We start from the raw sequence: 24289 nt of genomic DNA, 5'->3' as shown, positions 1-24289 counted from the left end.
GGGTGCCAGTTCGCTTCTGGAGGCTGGAGCTTTGGAGCTAGTGAACACTTTACAGGGGGCTTTAGACAGGCAGGAATGGGGTGCTAAAGATAGTCAACCCCAGGGCTGTGTGCTCCTTGGAAACTGGAGGGGTCCAGGAAAGGGTGGCTGTCAGAGGTCCTGTGCTCCAGCCACAGTCAGGGCAGGGGCCAAGGACAGCGGGAGGGGTGAGGCTCCGTTCCCACTCGCCCTCGACCAAGGGGGTGGGGGTGGGGGGCCGGTACATTTTCCATAGGGGAGGGAGAAAAAGCCATAGCGAGGGAAGGGACTTCTGTTCTTGCAGGAGGGCGTCGATGGATGGAGGGAACTGAGTCCTGCCCGGGCTGAACAAAGCCTTAGTTTTCCTGTCTGAGGAATGGAAATATGGTAACGGACTCTTGGAAACAATGCCCACGATGCTCCTGCCTTCGAGGGTATTGAGTCACGTGCTCGAATCCCGCGGGGGTTCTCTAGGTCCAGACATCCAGTCCAGCCATCCAGCCTTTCACATCCATTTCCTCCTGTTAGGAAAAACAAAGGAAGGAGAGCCCGGTCTTCACAGCCCTGGCTACACAGCGGTGTCAGCTGAGCGAGTTCTGACCTGTGTTTTCCCAGCTCGCCTGGGTGCTGTGATCTCTGGGAGACAGTGGACTCCAGCACTGGTCCCTGCCTGTCTGTCCATGCCCCGCTAGAGCAACTGCTGACCCACCAAGCCACCACCCTCGCTCCTCCCCACCCTGTGGGGGCCCTAGGTTATTTGGCTTTTCTTGCTGCTTCTCAGAAACAAACACTTCACACACACACAGGTACACAACACACACACACACACACACACACACACACACATTTTCTTTCTTAGAAAATAATTCAGGTAGGATCAGCTGTTGGTTTGCTTGTCTGGGTTGTTTTGCAGGTCTTGGAGCTCGATCCCCTCCCACCCCTCTCTGAATAGCTGAATAGCTGAGGCTTGCAATCCACATCCAGCTTGTTTGAGACAGGTGTTGCTCATGTTCTGCCCAGCTGGCCTTGAACCAGCTTCCCCATCTCCACGTCCAGGTAGCAGGGATTACAAATGTGAGCCCAAACATGTTCCCCCTCCATCAAATGCTGACTTACCCATTCATTCAGACCCACATTCAAACACAGCCGCACCCCCCAACGCCATCCCCTCCTACCAGCCCTCACAGCTCTGTTCACTGTCCTCCCACTCCATCACCTGCCCCTCTGGCTACGCCACCTTTACCACCAGCACTAGGGCCACTATCGCGGTCCACCCCCCTCCCCACCCCCCCTCCTCCCCACTACCACCCCCCTCCTCCCCACCCCCCTCCTCCCCCCACCCCCCTCCTCCCCCCACCCCCCTCCTCCCCCCCACCCCCCTCCTCCCCACCACCCCCTCCTCCCCACCACCCCCCTCCTCCCCCCACCCCCCTCCTCCCCCCACCCCCCTCCTCCCCCCCACCCCCCTCCTCCCCACCACCACCGTCCTCCCCCCACCCCCCTCCTCCCCACCACCACCGTCCTCCCCCCCACCCCCCTCCTCCCCCCACCCCCCTCCTCCCCCCCACCCCCCTCCTCCCCCCCACCCCCCTCCTCCCCACCACCCCCTCCTCCCCACCACCCCCCTCCTCCCCCCCACCCCCCTCCTCCCCACCACCACCGTCCTCCCCCCACCCCCCTCCTCCCCCCCACCCCCCTCCTCCCCACCACCCCCTCCTCCCCACCACCCCCCTCCTCCCCCCACCCCCCTCCTCCCCCCACCCCCCTCCTCCCCCCCACCCCCCTCCTCCCCACCACCACCGTCCTCCCCCCACCCCCCTCCTCCCCACCACTACCGTCCTCCCCCCCACCCCCTCCTCCCCACCACCCCCCTCCTCCCCACCACCACCCTCCTCCCCCCCACCCCCGTCCTCCCCACCACCACCGTCCTCCCCCCACCCCCCTCCTCCCCCCCCACCGTCCTCCCCCCACCCCCCTCCTCCCCACCACCCCCCTCCTCCCCACCACCCCCCTCCTCTCCACCACCACCGTCCTCCCCACCACCCCCCTCCTCCCCACCACCACCGTCCTCCCCCCCCTCCCCACCACCACCGTCCTCCCCCCACCCCCCTCCTCCCCCCCACCGTCCTCCCCCCACCCCCCTCCTCCCCACCACCACCGTCCTCCCCCCACCCCCTCCTCCCCACCACCCCCCTCCTCCCCCCCACCCCCCTCCTCCCCACCACCACCGACCTCCCCACCCCCCTCCTCCCCACCACCACTGTCCTCCCCCCTCCCCCCCCCTCTCCATCTCCACACCTGGGCAGGAGGATCTCAGCACGCACGGTCCTTGCTGCCCACCGACTGTCCCCCGGTGACCCCCTCCCACCAGCCCCGTGAGGACAAGACCCGGGCCATCGGCGAAGCCCCCCAGAGTTCTTGTTTCTGGAGAGTGGCCCCCAAGCCTGCTGGGCCTCCCCAGATGTCCGCACGGGGACAGCCGGTGGGGGGGGCTGCCGGTCATCCTGGCCACCAGGAGGCTGAGATCCAAGGACCGCGGTTCGAAACCAGCCCTGGAAGGAAAGTCTGCGAGACTGACCTCCGCTCCGCCACCGCAAAGCCAGAGGCGCTGCTGCGGCTCAAGGGGCCGAGCGCCACCCGAGGGGGCGGGCGGAGGGGAGGGGGAGGGGGAGGGGGGCGGAGAAGGCGGCGACCCTCGGGCTGCTCCCTCTAGGCCCTGCCCCCGCCCCCCTCGGTCCCCCCCCCTCGGTCCCCGTCCCCCTCGGTCCCCCCCCTCGGTCCCCCGCCCCCTCGGTCCCCCACCCCCTCGGTCCCCCCCTCGGTCCCCGCGCCCCCTCGGTCCCCCCATCCCCCTCGGTCCCCCCCATCCCCCTCGGTCCCCCATCCCCCTCGGTCCCCCGCCCCCCTCGGTCCCCCCATCCCCCTCGGTCCCCCCCATCCCCCTCGGTCCCCCGTCCCCCTCGGTCCCCCGCCCCCCTCGGTCCCCCCATCCCCCTCGGTCCCCCCATCCCCCTCGGTCCCCGCGCCCCCTCGGTCCCCCCCCCCGTCCCCCTCGGTCCCCCCATCCCCCTCGGTCCCCCCATCCCCCTCGGTCCCCGCGCCCCCTCGGTCCCCCCATCCCCCTCGGTCCCCCCGTCCCCCTCGGTCCCCCCATCCCCCTCGGTCCCCCATCCCCCTCGGTCCCCCGCCCCCCTCGGTCCCCCCATCCCCCTCGGTCCCCCCATCCCCCTCGGTCCCCCATCCCCCTCGGTCCCCCGCCCCCCTCGGTCCCCCCATCCCCCTCGGTCCCCCCATCCCCCTCGGTCCCCCCATCCCCCTCGGTCCCCCCATCCCCCTCGGTCCCCCCATCCCCCTCGGTCCCCGCGCCCCCTTGGTCCCCCCATCCCCCTCGGTCCCCCCCCGTCCCCCTCGGTCCCCCCATCCCCCTCGGTCCCCCCATCCCCCTCGGTCCCCGCCCCCCCTCGGTCCCCCCATCCCCCTCGGTCCCCCGTCCCCCTCGGTCCCCCCGTCCCCCTCGGTCCCCCATCCCCCTCGGTCCCTCGCCCCCCTCGGTCCCCCCATCCCCCTCGGTCCCCCCCGTCCCCCTCGGTCCCCCCATCCCCCTCGGTCCCCTATCCCCCTCGGTCCCCCGCCCCCCTCGGTCCCCCCATCCCCCTCGGTCCCCCCATCCCCCTCGGTCCCCGCGCCCCCTCGGTCCCCCCATCCCCCTCGGTCCCCCCCGTCCCCCTCGGTCCCCCCATCCCCCTCGGTCCCCCCATCCCCCTCGGTCCCCGCGCCCCCTCGGTCCCCCCATCCCCCTCGGTCCCCCCCCCGTCCCCCTCGGTCCCCCATCCCCCTCGGTCCCCCATCCCCCTCGGTCCCCCGTCCCCTTGGTCTCCCTCGGTCCCCGCGCCCCCCTCGGTCCCCCCCCCCGTCCCCCTCGGTCCCCCACCCCCTCGGTCCCCCCGTCCCCCTCGGTCCCCCTTGGTCTCCCTCGGTCCCCGCGCCCCCCTCGGTCCCCCGTCCCCCTCGGTCCCCCCCACCCCCTCGGTCCCCCTCGGTCCCCCCCCCCGTTCCCCTCGGTCCCCCCCACCCCCTCGGTCCCCCTCGGTCCCCCCCCCGTCCCCCTCGGTCCCCCTCGGTCCCCCCACCCCCTCGGTCCCCCTCGGTCCCCGCGGCCACCCCCCCGCCCTCCGCCCGCCCCGCGCGCCGCGCGGACTCCGGTCTGGCCGCCCGCCGCCCGCCCCCGCCCAGCCCGTCCGCCCGGCCCCGCCCCGCCCGCGCCCCGCGCCCCGCGCCCACTGGCCCTGCGCGCCGCGCCGGGAGCTGCGCCCGGGGAGGGGCGGGGTCGGCGGCCGGGGGTGCGGGCCCCGCGGGGCGCCGTGAGCGCGGCGGCGGGCGGCGGACTCGCGCCGGACCGACGGACGCCCGGATCCCGGACGGACGCCGCGCCCCGCGGCCCCGGGCTCTGCGCGCCGCGCCGGAAGATGAACCGGGCAGGTAGGAGCCGCGCCGCCCCCGCCCGGCCCGGCCCAGCCCCGGCGCCCCGACCTCCCCGGCCGCCCACCGCGGCCCGGGCGGCGCCCGAGCCTCCCGGAGCCCCGGGCCCCCCGTCCGGGCCGCCCGCCGCCTGCGCCCCACAGCCCAGCCCCGCGCGCCGCGCCCCGGCCCCGGCCGCTCCCGGCGGACCGCGGGGAGGACTGGGGGAGCCCGGGGCTGGGGCTGCGCGCCCGGCGGACCGCGGGGAGGACTGGGGGAGCCCGGGGCTGGGGCTGCGCGCCCGGCGGACCGCGGGGAGGACTGGGGGAGCCCGGGGCTGGGGCTGCGCGCCCGGCGGACTGCGGGGAGGACTGGGGGAGCCCGGGGCTGGGGCGCCCGGCGGACCACGGGGAGGACTGGGGGAGCCCAGGGCTGGGGCGCCGGGAGGACCGCGGGGAGGACTGGGGGAGCCCGGGGCTGGGGCGCCGGGAGGACCGCGGGGAGGACTGGGGGAGCCCGGGGCTGGGGCTGCGCGCCCGGCGGACTGCGGGGAGGACTGGGGGAGCCCGGGGCTGGGGCGCCCGGCGGACCACGGGGAGGACTGGGGGAGCCCGGGGCTGGGGCGCCGGGAGGACCGCGGGGAGGACTGGGGGAGCCCGGGGCTGGGGCGCCGGGAGGACCGCGGGGAGGACTGGGGGAGCCCGGGGCTGGGGCTGCGCGCCCGGCGGACCGCGGGGAGGACTGGGGGAGCCCGGGGCTGGGGCTGCGCGCCCGGCGGACCGCGGGGAGGACTGGGGGAGCCCGGGGCTGGGGCTGCGCGCCCGGCGGACCGCGGGGAGGACTGGGGGAGCCCGGGGCTGGGGCGCCCGGCGGACCACGGGGAGGACTGGGGGAGCCCGGGGCTGGGGCGCCGGGAGGACCGCGGGGAGGACTGGGGGAGCCCGGGGCTGGGGCGGACCGCGGTGCCCTCCGGGCCCCCGAGCCCTCCGCGGAGCGCCGGCCCTGCCCGTCGGGGATCCCCCGCCCGGAGCCGCCGCCCCTCCTAGCACCCGCAGAAGGCCGGCCAGGCCCGGCCACGTTCCCCGACTCAGTCCCCAGAGAAACAGGAAGCCTCCATTTGCTGTCTTGGAAGCATATCCTGCTGTGGGGGGGATGGGGCAGTGGGGGGAGAGGGGGAGGGACGGGGGAGGGGAGGGGGAGGGACGGGGGAGGGGAGGGGGAGGGACGTGGCCTGTCCCCCTTGAGGGCTGTTCCCAAGAAAACAGTCTTCTGTTCGTGAGGTGCCTGGGGAGGTTGGATCTGACCAAGGACTGGAGGTTTGCAGGGTTCGTGGCCCTGGGGCCGGCAGGATGTGAAGGTCACAGGGTGGAGGGCAGCAGGGGGACGTGTGGGGGGGTCACAGGAGGAGGGCAGCAGGGGGATGTGTGGGGGTCACAGGTGGAGGACAGCAGGGGGACATGGGGGTCACAGGTGGAGAGCAGCAGGGGGACGTGTGGGGGGGTCACAGGAGGAGGGCAGCAGGGGGACATGGGGGTCACAGGAGGAGGACAGCAGGGGGACGTGTGGGGGTCACAGGGTGGAGGGCAGCAGGGGGACATGGGGGTCACAGGAGGAGGGCAGCAGGGGGACGTGTGGGGGGGTCACAGGAGGAGGGCAGCAGGGGGACATGGGGGTCACAGGAGGAGGGCAGCAGGGGGACATGGGGGTCACAGGTGGAGGACAGCAGGGGGACGTGTGGGGGTCACAGGGTGGAGGGCAGCAGGGGGACGTGTGGGGGGGTCACAGGAGGAGGACAGCAGGGGGACATGGGGGTCACAGGTGGAGGGCAGCAGGGGGACACGGGGGGTCACAGGAGGAGGACAGCAGGGGGACATGGGGGTCACAGGTGGAGGGCAGCAGGTGGGGGGCGGGAGGGGCCGGCCCGGCTGCGGTGGGGTAAGGCCGCCCGCCCGCCCGCCCGCCCGCCGCCCACAGTGTGGACGGCCAAGGCTGGTTCTCCTCCCCTGCTAATGAGGTTTGCTGGAACAATGGTGAGAGCCGTCCAGCTTCCTGCAGAGGCTGCGGCCAGCCCTGCCTTCGCTGGGGATCCGGCCGAGGCGGAGGGAGACCCAGGAAACTTAGAGGCAGGTCTGGGCCCAGGAGCCTCGCTGTGGTGGTCTTGGCTCCCGTCAGCCTGCAGTTCCTCTCCAGCCTGCAGCCAGCTCCCTTTTCCATGTGCATGATCTGATCCTGTAGCTCCATGGTTCCCACTCTCCGGGAGACTGTGACTCTCAGCCCCATCATCCGCCTGGTTGTGTGGCTGAACCTGAGTCTGTCTGTGTCTGAGAAAGGGGGAGATCTTTGTCAACTGAGTCTCATCAGTCAACACAGTGAGCTTGTTAAAGCTGCGGAGAACAGGGTCCAGTGTAAGCAACCAATAACTATTAGCTGCCGCTTCCGGTGCTGTGGGAGCTGCCTGCTTCAGGTGTTAGCATTCCCACAAATCTGGGGAGGCAAGGGCTGCTGCTGTCCCCAGGTTACGGGCAGGAAAAACGAGATAGGGAGATTTTGCGTTGCTGACTGAGCCAGGATCAAATCCCGGAGTCCAACGCGGGAGCCTGCTCTGCCGTCGATAAGAAGTGTCTGCCAGTTGATTTTGTTACTCATTTTATTCCCATGTCTATTAAACTTCTCATACATCTGTGGGGGGAAAAACGTGCCATGGCTTCCATTTAACCCACACAACCAACGTGGGGCTGTGCCCAGGTGAGGCTGCGCCCGCAGGCTGTATCTCCGGGAAGTGCCCTGTTGTGGGTCGCTGCACCCGCTTAGCATCAGCCTAATTAGAAATCACTGAGCCTGGCCTGGACATTCCAGAAGGTTCAATTAGGATGCAGTGGGAAGTGAATCTGGAAGATAATTACGCTGGCGGCATATGGCCCTGCAGCTCCGTGGAGAGCTCACAGCCCGCAGCCGAGCCGGGTGTGAGGAACGCAGTTGGGGGTAGCGAAGAACGTCTGACGAGCGGCCAGCTGAGAAGGTTGTCATTGTGGTCACCCTGGGCACCCAGAGGGACCGATGGGGGTCTCCCTCTTACTTATGGGAAAGTTGGAGCCCAGAAGTGGGGGATTTGCTCAAGATTGCACCTCCACTCAGTGACAGGGCTCCCAACCCCCTGTCCAGTGCTCCCCCAGGACTCCATTGAGCTTCTGCAGAGCTGGTGGGGGAGCAGCGAACGTAGACATGTGAGTGACAGATATTTAATTAATACAGAGAGAAAAATGCAGACTGGCGCCCAAGCCCTGGCCCGGGACGATTTCTATCACCAGATGCGGCTAAACACATCTTTTCTGTGCCTGCAGCTCCCCCTGTGCCACGTTAACTCTGGTCCTCTTGGTGGAAAGGTGTTCTTCCTGCGAATCATCCCCAGGTGGAGCAAACTGCCCCTGGTCCTGAGCATCGGGTCTGCAGGGAGAGGGGAGTATAACCTTAGGGGGAGAGAACGTTCCAGAGGAACTATGTGGCCTAAGGGTCCCCCAGCTACATTCAGGGAGGGAGTTAAGCTTCATCAAGAAGAGTAAAGCTCAGTGCTGATTTACCCAGGACCTCTGCCTCCCAACTGCATGGTCCTACCAGCTGAGCTGCGCCCCATTCTCTCAGACACCTGCCATGGCGCTTCCATTCCTCACGTTCCCTCCTCCTGGAATGCTCATCTTCTCCAGTAGTGCTCCCTCCCCTCCTCCTGGAGTGCCTCCATCTTCTCCTAGAGTACTCCATCTCCTGCTACAGTGCTCCATTCCCTTCTCCTAGAGTGCTTCATCTCTTCCTGGAGTGCTCATGGCCTTGGAGAGTGCTCCCTCCCCTCCTCTAGGAGTGCTCCAGCTCCTCCTGGGGTGCTCCATTGTCCTTCTCCTGGAGCGTTCCATCTCCAGCCCCTTCCTCTAGCGTGTGTGCTAGTGCCACCTGTTCCCAGCGTTCTCCACGCAGATTTGGTGTGAGCAGGCCTCCTGCGGCCTCTGTGAAGGAGAGGTGGTGGGCGGCGCTGACCCCCGCTGACCCCCGCTGACCTCCGTGTTCTTGGCTGGCCTCTGGGCTCTGTTCTCCCTGTTCTCTTGCTGATCTCACCAAGCCCACACCTTCAGCCCATCTCCTTGTGGCCACCTGCCCGCGCTCTTCTCCCATGCCTGCTGGCCTCTCCACGCAGGGTGGGATTGGAGCTCGCCTGGACCTGGGCTGGCTGAAGTCCTGGCTCCCTACCCCTCCCCGCCCCCCCTCCCCGCCAAGGCACCGGCCGCCTATGCCCTCTCCCCCTCTCGGGATCCTCAGTGACGGTGGTGATGGCCTTGGCTTTTTCTTGCATTATGTGCCATGTGCAGCTGAGCGAATCCCTCAGTCTGCCTTCGTCTTGGGAACCTGACTCTGTTCAGCCTGGGGAGCGTCTCCCTGCAGCCTCCCTCACTGTTCCCGCTCTTCAGGCAGACTGTGCCCTGCTGACATCCCACTGTCAGCCCTGCTCCTGCCACAGGTCACAGGTCACAAGTCACAGTCACCATCACCTCCACCTCCCCAACTCCTCTGGCCTCAGCTCCTGCTCTTAACCTGGCTGCTCGCCTCCCTCCAGCCGGCTCCCTGGCAGAGCAAGCAAATCCCCTCACGCCGTTCCTCCAACTGGGCTCTAACATCCGCCCAGGGCCGCTGTGCTGGAAGTTGTCACCTAACAGTGAGGTGTCGTCTGTCTTGTTTCTCCCTCACCAGCTTTCCGTATGAAATGGGGCAGCATTTTTATTTCATGTGTTGATGTGTCCCAGGACGCTAGATGAGAACTTGATACGTGTTGAAACTCAACAAATGCTATTTACCAGAACTAGACTATTTACCAGGAGTAGACTACTGGAGGGCTTTTCTGTCTGGGCCGGCCTTGAACCTTGATCCTCAAGTCCTTGGCTTCTCGAGTAGCTGGGATTTCAGGCATGAGCCACCGGTGCCCAGCTGAGTGGGAACAATTTAAAGCCAGTTATTCACCTAATGATCATTACTAATGAACGCCCGACCCAGCTGTCTATGTCTGTCACCTGACTAGCTGGCCTTTGTTTCTCTGCCTGAGTTTCTCCGCGTTCCCTCTCCTCTGCCTCACTGGAAGTCAGAGCCGTCGGCCTCCACTGTGGAGGAACGGCGTGCACGCATCAGCGGGCAGGCAGAGGGGCAGGGGCCTGGGGCAGGACGCAGAAGCCCAGGTTCTTCCCAGGCACTGCTGTGGGCGAGCTCATGCTGGTTACATCTGTGGTGCCTCAGTTCCCAGCTTTCAGTGACTGGTCAGACAAGGCCTTTCTGCCACCGGGCTGCTGCAGCTGTCAACCCGCAATACTCAGATGGGCTTCTGCGAGAGAGGCATTTTCTTGCCTGATCACGCCTCAGACACCCACGGTAACCTTTCCCGAGGAGCGGGTCCCGCAGATCAATAGCGTGATTGGATGAAGGATGGGGTGGGGGTGGGGCGAGGCGGACATTCATTTTTCATGGCCCTCACTGGTGTCTCGGGGCGCCGGCGTGGAGTGCCACCTGTGAAGGATGAGAAATGAGAGCCCCGCCCCCAAGGCACAAGGCCGTGCCACGTGCCAGCCCCCGACCCGGGCGCGGGGAGCTGGAGCTGCTGCGGTGAGCACCGCTGAATACCAGGGCACGAGCGGCAGGTGGGATGAGGCTCGGCCGAGCAGCCCTCGCGTTAGGAGCTGCTCCTGTGTGAAGTCCTCCGAGAAGCACTTTTAATTCATTCCGTAGGAACATAACTTCCTTCCAGCTCCCTCGGGGCAGTGCTTGCCTCGTGCCCGTTTTCCAGATGAGCACCGCAAGGCCCTGTTCCATTACTGGCTGATCTGTGAATCCAGATCAGCCAGGTGCACGGGCTCCGTGACTCCCCGCTGAGAGTAAGGGTTCTCTTTTTAAGCTTGGGCTAGTGTGGAGAGCATGTACGACCCCAGGGTCTTCTTTCCTGCCGGTGGGAGCAGCTGCAACGCCGTGTGTCTCTGGGCTCATCCGCTGCCAGTGTTGGGCTGGTTGGCGGTCCTGGGGGGGCTGGGGCTGTCCAGCCTTTGGTGGCTCGTTTTGGGCGTCTCCACGGCACTGGCCCGCAGCCTTGGGGAACGTGCGGCGCTGTGCACAGCTGCTGCACGCACAAGTGCGTGGACGCTCGGGACGCACCGTGGCCTCTGGTGTGGACGCTCGGGACTCGCCATGGCCCCTCCAGCGGCGGGCTGGGTGTGGAAGACCACTGTGGTTTACAGTGAGCGCAGTGAACCGCCCAGGGCTTTTTCTAGTTGTGGGGGCGGGAGGGGGTGGTGCCACCATCTGGGGAGCGGTCTCGGGGCTCCCCGCAGACCACCATCGGTCGGCCCTGGGAGTGCAGATGGCTAATGGTACTCTCCCCTTCTGTTCTCCGCTTTCATCCTTTAGATTCACCCAAACCTCCACTTGCTCCCAAGCCCAGGACTGCCAGTCCTTGCACGCCAGCAGCCGTCCCCAAGATCTCTGCCTTGCCCAGGCCTGAGCGCCTGGGGAGCCCCCACTCCATGTCCAGGGGGCCGAAGCCCCCCATCGCGCCCAAGCCCAGGCTGGCCGCCCCCGGCGAGGGCAGAGCCGGCATGCACACGAACAAATGCAGCAACGGGAGGCTGCTGTGCGCGGACAGGGTGCCGGATGGGGCGCACCGCACCGAGGGCTCCGAGTCGGAGACGGACGAGGACTTGGCCGTGGTCCCCGGGGCTCCGGAGGGAGAGGACGGCGAGGAGCCCGCGGCCCAGGCGCCTGCGGAGGTGACGGGGGACGAGGATGAGGACGCGGAGGCAGGAGGCCCGGAGTGTGGCCCGGAGGAGACGGGAGCCCAGGGCAGCCCCGCGCGCCCCGTCGGCCCTGCTGGAGAGGCGCTGAGCGGGGACGGGGAGGGGGACACCGGCCACACCACTGTGCACGGGGAGGACAGCGCGGAGGAGCCGCAGGAAGAGGAGGAAGAGGAGGAGGGAGAGGAGGCCTTTCAGAGCACCATCAGCCTAACTCACATCCACACGGAGTCTCCCGAAGGCCCCGGGGAGGCGGAGGAGGATGCTGAGGAAGGCTGTGTGGATACAGAACCCGGGGGACCCGGGGGAGGTGTGGATTCCGACTCGTCCACTCAGGACGCTGGACAGGATGCGGATGAAGCCTGTGGGGAGTCCCCTGAGGAGGAGGAAGAGACCCTGGAGGAGGAGCTCCCCCAGGAGGAGGAACCCCCAAAGGAGGAGGAGGCCACCCAGGAGGAGGAACCCCCAAAGGAGGAGACCCCCCAGGAGGAGGAGGAGCCCCCCCAGGAGGAGGAACCCCCTGAAGAGGAGGGGGAAGAGGAGGAGCCCCCCCAGGAGGAGGAACCCCTCAAGGAAGAGGAGCCCCCCGAGGAAGAGCTGGCCGCTGATGTCCAGGAGACAGAGACACCCACGGGTGCCCTAGGCGTCGTGGAAGGTGGTGAGGATGGCGGGGGCCGCGGGGCCCCGGGGGACCAGGGAGAGCCGGCTGCCCACCATGAGGAACCGAGCCCGGGAGACGCGGCGGCGGCCGGCCTGGAGGAAGGCCCCGAGGCCCCCGGGCAGGACGACCCCTCGGAGGATGGCTGCCACATCGTCCCCTTCGAGAGCGACAGCGCAGAGGACGTGGTGGCCTCGCCCGCGGGGAGCCCCTACCCCTTCTTCCCCACCGAGAGCACCTCCTTCTGCGGCCAGCGCGACTCCATTTCCGAGCCTGCGCAAGAGGACAGGGCGCCCGCCCCGGGGGTCTGCGCGGCTGCCATCCTGGGTGCTGGGGCCCCCCGTGGCGGCCGTGACGCCCTGCTGGGGTCCCCCGGCCCCCGGGTGGTCATGCTGGAGGAAGAGGACGCCGCGGACGGCTCTCTGGGCAACCCCTACGTGACGTGCCTGGCGGACGCTGCGGGGGCCCCGGGCGCGGGGGACACGGGCGCGGGGGACGGCCCGGCCCCCACCGACAGGAAGAACGCCGCCGCCAGGGCTCGGCCGCACTCCGGGAAGGTGGCTGGCCACGTCCCAGAGACCGTTCCAGAAGAAATGGGGCCCGACAGCGGCTCAGCGGCCACAGGCGTAGGGGGAGCGGCGGAGGAAGCCGGGGAGCCGGCGTCGGCCGAGCCGAGGCCTCCGGAAGCCGGCCGGGCCGTGCCCCTGCCAGCCAAGCCCAGGGCCTTCACGCTGTACCCACGCTCGTTCTCCGTGGAAGGCCGAGAGCTGCCGCTGTCCCTCTACCGAGAGCCCGTGGGGCCCGGGCTGGAGGAGCACCGCATCAAGAGGAAGGAGGACAACCTCTCTTTGCCCTGTGTCATCGGCTCTTCCGGAAGCTTCTCCCAGAGAAACCACCTTCCGTCCAGCGGCACCTCCACCCCGTCCTCGGTGGCCGACATCCCGCCCCCCTTCGACCTGGCGTGCATCACCAAGAAGCCCATCACCAAGAGCTCCCCCTCGCTCCTCACTGACAGCGACTCTCTGGACAAGGGCGCCAAGAAGAAGAAGTCTTCCTTCAAGCGCTTCCTGGCGCTCACCTTCCGGAAGAAGACGGAGAGCAAGGGCCACGGGGAGGTTCACCTGTCCTCGTCCAGGTCCTCGTCCGAGTCCAGCTATCACGGGCCGGCCAGGATCCTGGAAATGGACCGGAGAAGTCTCAGCAACTCCCCCCAGCTCAAGTCCCGGGCCGGGAAGCTCCGGGCCTCCGAATCCCCGTCCTCCCTCATCTTCTACAGAGATGGCAAGAGGAGAGGGGTCCCCTTCAGCCGGACGGTGTCCAGGGTAGAGTCCTTCGAAGACCGCTCCCGGCCTCCCTTCCTGCCCCCGCCTCTCACCAAGCCTCGCTCCATTTCCTTCCCCAACGCCGACACCTCTGACTACGAGAACATTCCAGCCATGAACTCCGACTATGAAAACATCCAGATCCCACCGCGGAGGCCCGCGAGGGCCGGCACGTTCACCAAGCTGTTCCAGGACCAGAGCAGAGCCCTGTCCACGGCCAACGAGAACGACGGCTACGTGGACATGAGCAGCTTCAACGCCTTCGAGAGCAAACAGCAGAGCCCGGAGCAGGAAGCAGAGAGGTACGGGGCGCTCCTGGCTGGGGGGGCGGTCACCGCGGAGGCCGGGGGCCGAGTGGATGTTACATCAGCCTCAGGCGCTCTTGCGTCCTCCTGTGTGGTTTGGGGTGCGTGGTGCACCTCTTTGAGCCTCCGTTTTTTTTCCCCTGGTGAAGCGGGCCCATGCTGTCTCATGCAGGGCAGATCAGGGGACACGGTGCGTAGAGAGGCCCGGACGGCACGGTGCGGTGGTCTGGGGGGTGGCTTTGCCACACCCCTCTGGGAAAGCAGCTAGGAGACGGGTCTGGCATCTGGCCCAACCAGCCATGTCTCTCACGAGGAGGAAAACACCCTAACTTGAGCCGGATACCTTCCGCTGGGTAAATAGACGCCGCTTTCAGCAGGGAGCTGGGAAGGAAGGGGCTTTAATGGGTTTAGAGAGCTGGCAGCCCTTGAGCTACATTTCTGAATGGACGTCTTTAAGAGATAAACCCTTCAGATGATTTTTTTTGATGGTGTTACTTTGTTAGTGAGAGTGCAACACGGGGGGGGGGGCCTTCTGAGCTGCTGGTCACCTAAGTGCGGGGTAGGGGGATCCTGCCCCTCACACACTGAGGTGTAGCCTCAGGCTCTGGGCCGTGCATGCCCCTGGTGTGAGCCCACACCATCCGTCATGGCTATGATTTGAAAAGGAGCCCTCAGAGTCTCCCCCCTCTTGTGGGGGACCTAATAGACCCATCCCATCCTACCCCCACCCCGGAGCTGCAGGAGTGAACATGGAGGGCTCCGCTGGAGGTGTTTGCTGGTTTGTACTCGAGTATTTGGCCTTCCATCCCAAGCCTGGGTCTGGTGATTTATTAGTTCTTTCTAGGATGGGAAGATCTGCTGCCAGAGCAGAGGTAGAGGCCTGCTCTCCCCGAGGGAGTGGTTTTTGCTTGGAGAATGAGCTACGTGTGTGTGTGGGGTGGGGTGGGGGGGCCTCCCACAGAGACCAGGATTGGTAAGGCCACCCGGTGGCTGCGAGTGTTAGTGGTTAAAGAACAGGCCTCCTGTCCAGATGATCATGACGATAGGAGAGCAAGATGACCAGGAAACTGGGAAAGGCCCGGGACTGCCCGGGACTGCCTGCTGCGGGCTGGGTCCTTGGTTCTGGCTGACTCCAAACCCGAAGCACGGCCAGGCCAGGCTCATTGAGCCACGTCTCTGTATCCTCTTTCCATACCCTCTTGCATACCAGTTGATCAGGGAGCAAAACTTGCTTCCTCTTCCTGCATGAGACACAGATGATCAGGAGCACAGGCAAATGGGAGGTGGGGGGGGGGGGGGAAGACAGGTGAGCAGTGGCAGGGGACAGCTGAGGTGGGGGACAGCCAAGGCGGGGGACAGCCGAGGGGGGGGACAGCTGGGCGGGGGGGGCAGGTGAGCAGGGGGCACTGCCCTCACACTGGCTGGAGCAGGCCTGGGTGCAGGCAGCTGGAGAGGGAGCCGTAGCTGCAGGCAGGGCTGACAGGGGCTTTGAACATGGAGAATGCAGGCAGATATGGCTCCAGGGAAGGCGGGCTTTCCCCAGGTGGAGGGTGGGGACCCCAGCAGGACCGGGCAGGGGGCTGGTGCCAGCCACCTGGTCTTCACTTTGAAGCGGTCTCTGCCACAGACAGTGCCTCCTCCTCTTGAAGAAGGCTGGGTTGAGGGGCCAGGGGCCCCATGAGCCTTGGTTTGTAGTTGTTACTTTTTCCAGAATGCTCTCTGCGGCTGCTAGCATCATGCTGCCCAGGCTGCCTGCTGGCTCTGTGCTGGGCCTGGGTGTGATGGCACCGTCCGCGTGCTCAGCAGACGTGCCCAGGCCCGCGGGACAGGCATGCAGTGTGTCCGGCTGATGGTAGAGGGGGGCGGGCAGCTAGAGTTGGGAGCTGGCCACAGTGACGTGGGGGGGGTGGAAGCAGAGGCACGGGGCTTTGTTCCTGCGCTGAGGCCTCGCCCGTGCCCGGTGACCTCACACACCCCCAGCCGGGCCGTGGGGGCGCGACGATGGCTGGGCATCACAAGGTGTGCTTGGTTGGCAGGCAGAGTCTGCTGGGCACTGAGAGATGGGGCGCCAGGGGTTAAGCTCAGGGGTCATGGCGAGGCCCTGGCTGTCAGAAGCCAAGCAGGGGCCCCTCAGGAAGCCGAGGGGGGTCTGCCAGTGCCATGCGCACAGCAGCTCTCCAGCTCCTGCTCCGTCCAGTCGGCTCCAGGACTCTGAAGGTTGTGTCTGCCTTGTGTTTCTCTTCCCATTCACTTCTTTATCCTGGATAATCCGTCTGGACCCAAAGAAGTAGCGCGTGTGTCAGTTTCCAGTAAAAAGTCAGAAACATTCAGTCTGTGGAATAAAAGCTAAAGGAGAGACCAAGGAGTAGAGTTGGTGATGGTGTGTAGAGTAGGAGATGGTGTGTGCGTGCAGACCACGCCAGGGGCAGCACCTGCCGGGAATGTGAAGCCTAGTACAGGAGCTGGTGTCAGCGCCGCCCTCCCCCTCCCTCCTCCCTCCATGCCCCCCTCCCCCTCCCCTCCCTCCTCCCTCCATGCATCCATCCACCCCACTGCCTTGCACCTGCAGCCTCTCCACAGGCAGTGACTACAGTATTTTGCCAAAGTGGTTCCTAGCTTTTATTTATTTATCTTCTATCATGGCAGACAGTGCACACCCACAAATGTAACAAAGAAGGTGATCAGAAATGTGTGAGTGTGTCTTGGTGGTGCATAGCGGTGCGTGTCCATGAGAGGTGGTGTGTGGCAGGGCGTAGCTGGCAGACTTTGGGACTGGTGCCCAAGCCTCTCTCCCTGGAGCCCGCTGGAGCCTGCTGGAGCCCGCTGGGGCTGGGGCTGGGGCTGGGGCTGGGGCTGGGCCTGGGCCTGGGGCTGGGCCTGGGGCTGTGCTGCTGGTCCCTGGTCTTCGTTGGTGTCTGCATCCTCTCACAGGCCGGCGCCTTCCTACCGTCATTATTACATTTTTGACAAATGAACTCACGCAGAGTTTTCATTATGTTTCATTGAAAGGACCTGGAACTGCCATAAAAATTATTATAATCTCAAAGCCGTCACGTCCAAATGCGTGTGGATGCACTTCTTGTTGAAATTGACTGATGAGAATATGCGGTTTTTAATTTTCTGACTTAAAATAAGACCATCTGCAGCTGTTTCTCTTAGCAATAATTTTTAATTAAATGCAATAAAATTTACAGAGAAAGACCCTAATAAGAAAATCATGTCAGGAACACATTTATTGTAACATTACTAGCACAATATTAAGACCCCCACTATGTTTTTTTCAACCTGCCATTCCACGATGTGGAGGCAATCCTGATTAAGTGTTATCACAGTGCAGCCCTGCCTTCCTAAAACCAGGGTTTCCCTGTGGGAAGCGGGAAGAGAATTCTCGCTAATAGGAGACAGTCTGGTCTGGTGGGAGGGCTCTTGGTCACGTGTCAGCGGTAGGCGGCTGTGAACAGCTGAGTGAGGAGCAGCCAGGCCCGTGTCCGGTCGGGGTGAGCCAGGTGTGCGGTAGTTGGTGCGTTCCTTCAGTCAGTGCTTACTCAGTGCCGCGGGTCTCCAAGCCATGCAGCCAGCCGAGAACAGACACAGGCATCCTGACAGACCTGTGGTTCTGCAGGGAGAGGCCGGCCATGCACACACTCTGCTCCGTGTCAGCGCCGTGGCTGCTGAGAGAAAGAGGGAAAGAAGTAAAGTGTTAGGAAGCGCCGCTGGAAGGGGTGTAACACCGCGGGCAGGGGTGGCTTCTTGGAGGAGGGGACACAGGAAAATAAAGATGAGCAGACATCTTGGGGACAGCATCCAGGGAGAAGGAACAGCAGGGGCTAAGGCCCTTGGTCCTGAGACTGGAGTCCTTGGGGGGTTTGTGGACAGGCCAGGAGACTGGGGAGGTTGGCAGGCAGAGTGACAGCGATTGGGGGCGGGGCCTGGTGGCACCTGAGAGAGGGGTGCCACTGGAGGGAAGCTAGACCCTGCGGTAATGGGGATCTGTGGTAATGGGGATCTGTGGTAAAATCCGGGATCTGTGGTTATTGGGGATCTGCGGTAATCCAGGCCCTGAGGTAATGGGGACTCTGCGGTATTGGGGATCTGCTGTAGTTGGAATCTGGAGTGCTGATGGACACGGGATGTTTAAGGCTTGGTCCCCAGTGGGCACCAGTGGGAGGCGGTAGATCCTTCAGGAAGTGGGGCTAGGAAGGAGGAAGTGAGGTCATTTAGGCTACTGGAACCCCCTCCCTCCTCTTCCTCTTAGCTCCTCAGTTTGAGGTGAGCGTTCTTTGTGAGCTGGCTGTCACCTTAGGTGGTAGCAACAGCGCTGCCAGCCACAGCCTTCAAAACTGAGCAGGATGAGCCTCTTCTCTGCATAAGCTGATGCTCTCAGTGTGGGTCACAGTAACAGCCAACTAACAAGAAGCCAACTAACAGGGCACAAAAATGTTTCCTTATCTGGACTCTGCCAGCCATTTTCCTGGACTTTAGGCTTAGGGTCAGATAGGTGTGATTCAGATGGTAGAGCCGCGTTTGCCACTCACAAGGATTCTCGGACATCAAGATGCGAGGCTAGGGGTCTGCCTGTGGCAGTGTGATTTGGGCTGTGCCTCAGGTCTCTCCCTCCTGTGCCTGCTCTGGTATTTGGGATGAGTGCTCCAAGTTGCGTCTTGAGTCTCTTCCCAGGCGGCTTAGGGGGGCCTGCCCCTGCCCCCCACATCTGAGGGAGGGAAGGAGCCGCAGGGAGCTAGAAAAACTTAAAAATAGATGTGCTGAGTGTGTACTCTACCACAGCAGGGAGTTGTGGATGGTTTTCCAGCAGTGTGTACGCTTGCCCAGGCCTGGCGGGCTCTGGATGGGGTGGAGCGAGGAACGCCACAGACAAGTTACAATGGATGGGGCGTGGCAGGGGAGCCCCTCCCCCTCCCCACCCAGCACAGGCTCTGAGGTGGCCGATGGTGTTCTGGGGGATGGGGGACACAGATGATGGAGCTGGAGGGGCGGTGGCACAGCAGGAAGCAAGCACAACGTCAGATCCATCATGTGTGACTGCAGCGTGGGTGCTGGGCCCCACAATGCCAGGCTGCTGCGTGGGGCTAGAGCGACAGTGTGTGGACAGGGGCCGCTTGTCTCTCTACTGAGCAGCTTTTGGGGGCAGTCAGCCTGGCTTTAGCTTCTAATAGAAGAGAAGCAGGATCTGTAAGGCAGTAGGTGCTGGAGCAAGGGGAGAGAGAACATCCATCGCCCTCTCCCCCCCTCCCCCGCCCCACTTTGCCCCTTTGAGAACCTCCAGCTACAGCTGACCCGCAGGTGTCCCAGTGAGGACGCGAGGAAATGTCCTCATTATCCATATTCATAATCAAGCAGCTCTCTAGACGTCCAAATAGCCAGAGGATGACATAAAACCTGCCCAGAGGAAACAGCAGGGCTGTGGCGGGGACAAAGGGAGGCTGGAATTGCCTCTTCCCGGCAGGAGGCTGGCGCGCTTGTCCCAGGGCAGCCCTGCTCACCGTGCCTCAGAACCACCTCTTCCCACTGAGTTCATGGCCTCACCTGGCTCTGACAGCCCAGGACCACCCGACGGGTGGCACTCGGCCGGTCCTGCCCGCAGTGGCAATGCCATGCCTCGAGCAAGGTCTGGGAGTTGAGACTGGTGTGTGTGTGTGTGTGTGTGTGTGTGTCTGTGTGTGTGTGTGTGTGTCTGTGTCTGTGTGTGTGTGTCTGTGTGTGTGTCTGTGTCTGTGTCTGTGTGTGTGTCTGTGTGTGTGTGTGTGTCTGTGTGTGTGTGTGTCTGTGTGTGTGTGTGTGTCTGTGTCTGTGTCTGTGTCTGTGTGTGTCTGTGTGTGTGTATGTCTGTGTGTGTGTCTGTGTGTGTGTCTGTGTGTGTGTCTGTGTGTGTGTGTGTCTGTGTCTGTGTGTGTGTGTGTATGTGTGTCTGTGTGTGTCTGTGTGTGTGTGCGCGCATGCACGCGCGCGCGCCTGGCTTCTGTGTGAACAGAGGTTCTGGGTGTACAGGGCAGGTCTGGTGCTCTAGACACCTTCAGCCACTTGCTTTTCGGTGATTATTTTGGAGATGGAATCTCTCAGACTTTTCTGCCCCAGCAGACTTCAAACTGCGACCCTCCAAATATCAATTTTCCAGAAGGTAGCTAGGATTACAGGCGTGAGCCACTAGTACCTGGCAGAAAGACAGGTCCCACGCCTCTCTATAAAAAACTGCAGATGCAGGGTGAGTGGCTAAAGGCATGGTAAAGCACCAGCCAAGCCAGCAAGCTGAACAAGCGCAAGGCCCTGAGTTCAAACCCCAGTACTGCCCCCCATCAATGTTTCCAACCAATGCCAGTCTTCCACAGGCCCTCCACAGGTCCTCCTGGGCCCCACCAGCCCGCTCTGCCCTCGGGGAGCAGACATTGCCTGGAGGCAGAGCCAAATGTCCCATTGCTGGTCATTCAGTCAGCTGTGTGTGACCTCGGCCAGCCAGAGCATGTGGCGGCTTGGTCCTTCGCCTGGCTGAGGAGTGAACTTGGCAGAGGGAGGTCTAATAGGGAGAGTGGGAAAAAGTAAGAAAGACCCTGTAAGGAAGGTGCAGTTACTGCTTCCTATTTGTCATGGGGAAACTGAGGCTCAGAGCAGGGAATCGGCTGGCCCACGGCCACTGAGTGCCAAGAAGAGCTTTTTTTATTTTTGTAAATCTCAAGAACTTTCCTGCCCAGGTTGGCTTCCAACAGCAATCCTCAGATCTCAGCCTCCCGTGATTATAGGCGTGAGCCACCAGCGCCCAGCTCTTTATCTGTCTTAATGTAACGGAGAGGTCTGAAGCAGGACCTGGGTGCTGTGAGATTCGCATCCAGGAAGGAAAAGCCTGTTCCCAACACCTCCCCTTCCTGCTCAGCACAGGAAGCGGGAGCCCCGCTGTCACCTCCCGGCTGGCGCAGACGCTGAGCCTTTCCATCCGCAGCTCCGGTTGGAGATGTGCCGGGGCTCGGACGGCTGCAAAGAGACCGTTTGGTTGACCTTAACCGGGGCTCCAGAGGACGCTCAGAGGAGCCTCTGTGGCTAAGGCTGGCCCAGAACGTTGGGCTGGCCTCCTTGCAGCATGGCAGGCGCACGGGTGGCACGTGCCAGCGCAGTGCTCCCAGAGGGCCGCCTCCCTGCCCGTCACCAGCCCAGCTCCGCCAGCGTCTCCTGGGGGGAGCTCAGCGGGGGAGGGGGCGGGGTGAGCAGTGGGGGTCACAGCGTGGGGTACCAGGACAGGACAGGTGGCGGGGGAGCTGCTGTCGGAAGGCGCCTTGGGGTGTGGGTGCCCATGGGCCCTGCCAGCGCCTCAGTCCCCCCCCAGGCCGTGTGCTCAGGGACCGGAGTGCTGGGCGAAATGGGGCTCCTCCCTAATTTCTGTCACCTCTTCCTGTCTGGTGAACAGACGCTGCCTGTGAATAATTCGGGGTTCTGAGGCGGGAGAGGGTTGCTGGAAGCTGGGCGCAGATGAACAGCCCAGTGATGGAACTCATTCATTCCCTTCCGATAAGATGGCAGGAAGATAGAGGAAAAGGTCACAGAGCAGAGGGCAGGGTAGAACTGAAGACTGACCTTTCTCCCTTATCTGGGAAGGACACCTGTGCACCATGCACTGGCAGGAGCCCGGAGGGGGTCCCAGGAAGTGCAGCCGGCTGGGCGTGATTGAGGGGTTCCTGCCCCCCCCCGCCTCCCCGCATCCCTGCCCCCCACCCCCCGGGGTGCAGGGCACCCAGATCAGGTATCTGCCATCCTCTCTTCCTGCAGAGGACTCTGGCTGTGCCGAAACCCAGATGTTTGGCCCAGGGCCCCGTGGAGCGTCAGTCTGGGGAGCTTTGTCCTGGAGAGGCGTCCCAGCGCGCCCAGACTGCGCATCCCCGTGCTCCAGCGCCAAGTTGTCCTCACAGCAACCCTGGTGTCCCCACCCAGGCCCTCCCCCCAGCGCTCCAGGGGAGCTGCCCGCTCTTCCTCTGAGTGCAGCGCTCAGGCCACATCCATGCCTTGGGCATCCCCCCCTCCCCCCGTGACCGGGGGGACGGCACTTATGAGAGTTGTCTTCTCCCTTCCAGTGTAAGGACCAGGCCTGGTCACAGACACCAGCCACTCAGTGACCCCATCCTGAGCCCCACCCTGCTTTCTCTCAGGCCTGGGAGGGCCCCTCATCTCCTCCCCTACGCAGCCCTTCCAGAGCTCCCCACATACCCCCATTCCATCTCTCAGAACCGGCCACTGGGGTTCTGTCTCAGTCCTGCACACAAACCAAGCGTGTGAGGTCTGTGTCCTGCCCAGCGTCCATGTGTCTGTCTGTGCCCTGCCCGGAGTCCGTGCCCCGCTCTGCCCGTGGCTGTGCTGTGCCCACCTCCTCCCCGAGGGCACACATGGGCTGTCCTTCCAGGCCGTGCCTCCTCTGGCATGGAGCTGCATCTTTCTTGTCCCCACGGTGCGTCTGCTCTGGTCCCGGCCTAGGCACGCCTCTGGCTCCTGCCGTGGCTGTGTGTGTGCGTCCCGGAGCCCTGGACCCCTCCATGCTGCGCTCTCCATGCACTTAACTCTGTCGGTGTCCTGCCCGCTGGACTCGGAGCGGGCGCAGGCGGGTGTGAGCTGGTGGACGAGGGCCGGCCCCTGCATCCCGGTGCCCCTGGGGTCACGTGGGTCACCCCCGTGAGCCTGCAGAGCTCTGCTGCTCCCTCACCCTGCAGAATGTGAGGCCCTCAGCGGTGTGCTCTATTTATATTTTCTTAATTTAAAAATCCCCGCGGGTGCATCCTTGGTGTTTCTTCTAGAACAAGAGACTCTAAATCAGTTGCCTCTGTTCTCTTCACTAGATTTATTGTCGCTTCTCTTTGGACTGTGGTTTGGATGGAAAGCGGGGTCCTCGTCCCAAACATAGCACAGCCTGGGCCCACGATGGGGCCCCGGGCCTCATGAGCAAGCTGCTGGGAGCTTTGAGCGTGAGAAGACTGGAGGCCGGGCACTGGGCCGGACGCCCCCACACGTGGGCTTTCCCTTGTTCCCTTGAAACCTGGCCTGGGCTGCTCACCCCTGTCAATGGACGCCCTCTTGGAGGCTGACACCTGAGCCTGGCCTGCTGCAGACCACTCTCTGTCCAGGGTCCACAGAACACCAGCCGAAGGTCCCAACCTCACCCCCTCACCCTACAGGGGACCTGGCGGAGTTCACCGTGGGTGAGGTCATAGCCCCCGCCCCGGGATGGGGGTGGAAGGAACATGCTACCAAACCTGCACCTCTGTGTCCAGAGGGCTCACCTACTTTCCCCTGAGTTTCCCAGAGGCCCAGAAAGACTCATGGCCGCCCAGGGGTGTTAGTTTTCCTCCCTACAGTGCACTTGAAAGAAGTAACTGAAAGAAGGAAAAAGTTACTTGGGCTCTTCTGCTCTTGAGCCTGTGGTAGAGGGGCCTGGTGAGGAGACTCCTCAGCTCATGGGAGCCAGGAAGTGGGAGGGCAGAAGGAGGGAGAGGAGAAGGAGAGGAGAAGAGGAGGGACCAACCAGTTCTACCTTCAAGGCCTCCAGTGACCTCCCTCCTCGGCCAGGCCCGACCCTGGACCCCCCCGGGCCTGCCCTGCTGAGGATCCTCTGTGAGTGAGTCTGTTGATGGGGGGAGCCCGCATATGGACCACTAGCTGGGGACCAAGTGTTCCACACGCGGGCCCATCTTACCAAACCCTAACCCCAACACTGGGTCTGCACAGCCAGGGGAGCTGAGATTGGAACTGGAGTCCCCCGACCCTCCACCTTAATATATGCCTTTAGAGAATCTGTCATTACAACGTCAGGTGGCCAGGTACTGTCTGGGTCTGGGGGTGGGGCTCAGAAATCTAGGTTTATTTATAGGCTCCACTTGCCTTTTCAGTTCCCCCTGAAACCATTTCTTACTGCATGAGGCTCTTCCTTAACTGGCTTCAGTAGATGTCACCCCCTCAGTCAGGCCGCTTTCAAGAATCTGGAGCCAGACTGGAGGCAGAGGGGGAATACTGGCACCTGGGGCCCCTCTGTTTGTCTAAAGGAAGGGACAGGGGAAGGTGCCTTCAGGGACAGCCAGACCAGACATGTAGATACAGGTTGATTAGGGGTCAGATGGGTGAGATTTAAAGCCTTGGCTCACACCTGGAGTTCCAGCTACTTGGAAGATGAAGATCGGGGATTCACAGTTCAAGGCCAGCCGGGTACCGGTGTGAACCACCTTCTCAGTCACAAGCTTGCACTGTAGCACATGACTTGGAGGCTCTTAACTGAGTCTGAGCCGAGTGTGTGTGTGTGTGTGTGTGTGTGTGTGTGTGTGTGTGTGTGTGTGTGTGTGTGTGTGTGTGTTGGGGGGTGTGAAGACAGGAGCCAATTGGTATCCGAAGCATCTCAGCCAGGGGCCTCCAGTGTAGGGGGTTGAACCCTGGGGCCGGCGCTGCCTGCCTGGAGACACAGTGTGCGGAGCCTGGATTGAGAAGCACACGTCCCGGGCTGCACCCTGACCGGGGGGGGGGGGGGGGGGCGAATGAGCCCCCACGTGGGAAGAGGGTGTGACGGGGAGCTTGTGGAGTGGGGGCCCCGCAGGTGGGGAAGGCAGTGGGGGTTGGGGAGCTGCTCCAGAGATGGGAGCCCACAGCCACACCTCTGGGTCCATTCCCAGGAGGCTGCCCTCCTCCCATCGTTGTCCCCCCCCCCCCACAGTGATGCTTCCAGCTTGTTTCAAAGAAGAC

General features: G+C 64.1%; 1 protein-coding gene across 6 annotated transcripts in view; it reads left to right on the top strand.

The window, feature by feature from the left end:
- Positions 1-4368: 4368 nt before the first annotated feature.
- Positions 4369-24289, top strand: part of LOC138824837 (FYVE, RhoGEF and PH domain-containing protein 5-like) — a 58309-nt gene continuing 38388 nt past the window's right edge. For 2 of the 6 annotated variants that reach the window (XM_070019198.1, XM_070019197.1), the window contains exons 1-2: positions 9730-9879; positions 10906-13570. In XM_070019198.1, coding sequence (XP_069875299.1) covers positions 9825-9879; positions 10906-13570 — 2720 coding nt within the window. In that variant the 5' untranslated portion in view covers positions 9730-9824. Of the gene's footprint in view, positions 4498-5768; positions 5802-9729; positions 9880-10905; positions 13571-24289 lie in introns of those variants that run through there. The other 4 variants (XM_070019201.1, XM_070019200.1, XM_070019202.1 and 1 more) reach the window with 3 other exon arrangements.

Source organism: Dipodomys merriami, unplaced genomic scaffold (assembly GCF_024711535.1).
Source record: "Dipodomys merriami isolate MVZ:Mamm:240054 unplaced genomic scaffold, mDipMer1.0.p SCAF_13, whole genome shotgun sequence".
Taxonomy (NCBI): domain Eukaryota; kingdom Metazoa; phylum Chordata; class Mammalia; order Rodentia; family Heteromyidae; genus Dipodomys; species Dipodomys merriami.
The sequence above is the reverse complement of the archived record's forward strand: the minus strand, read 5'-3'. Positions and strand labels throughout refer to the sequence as shown.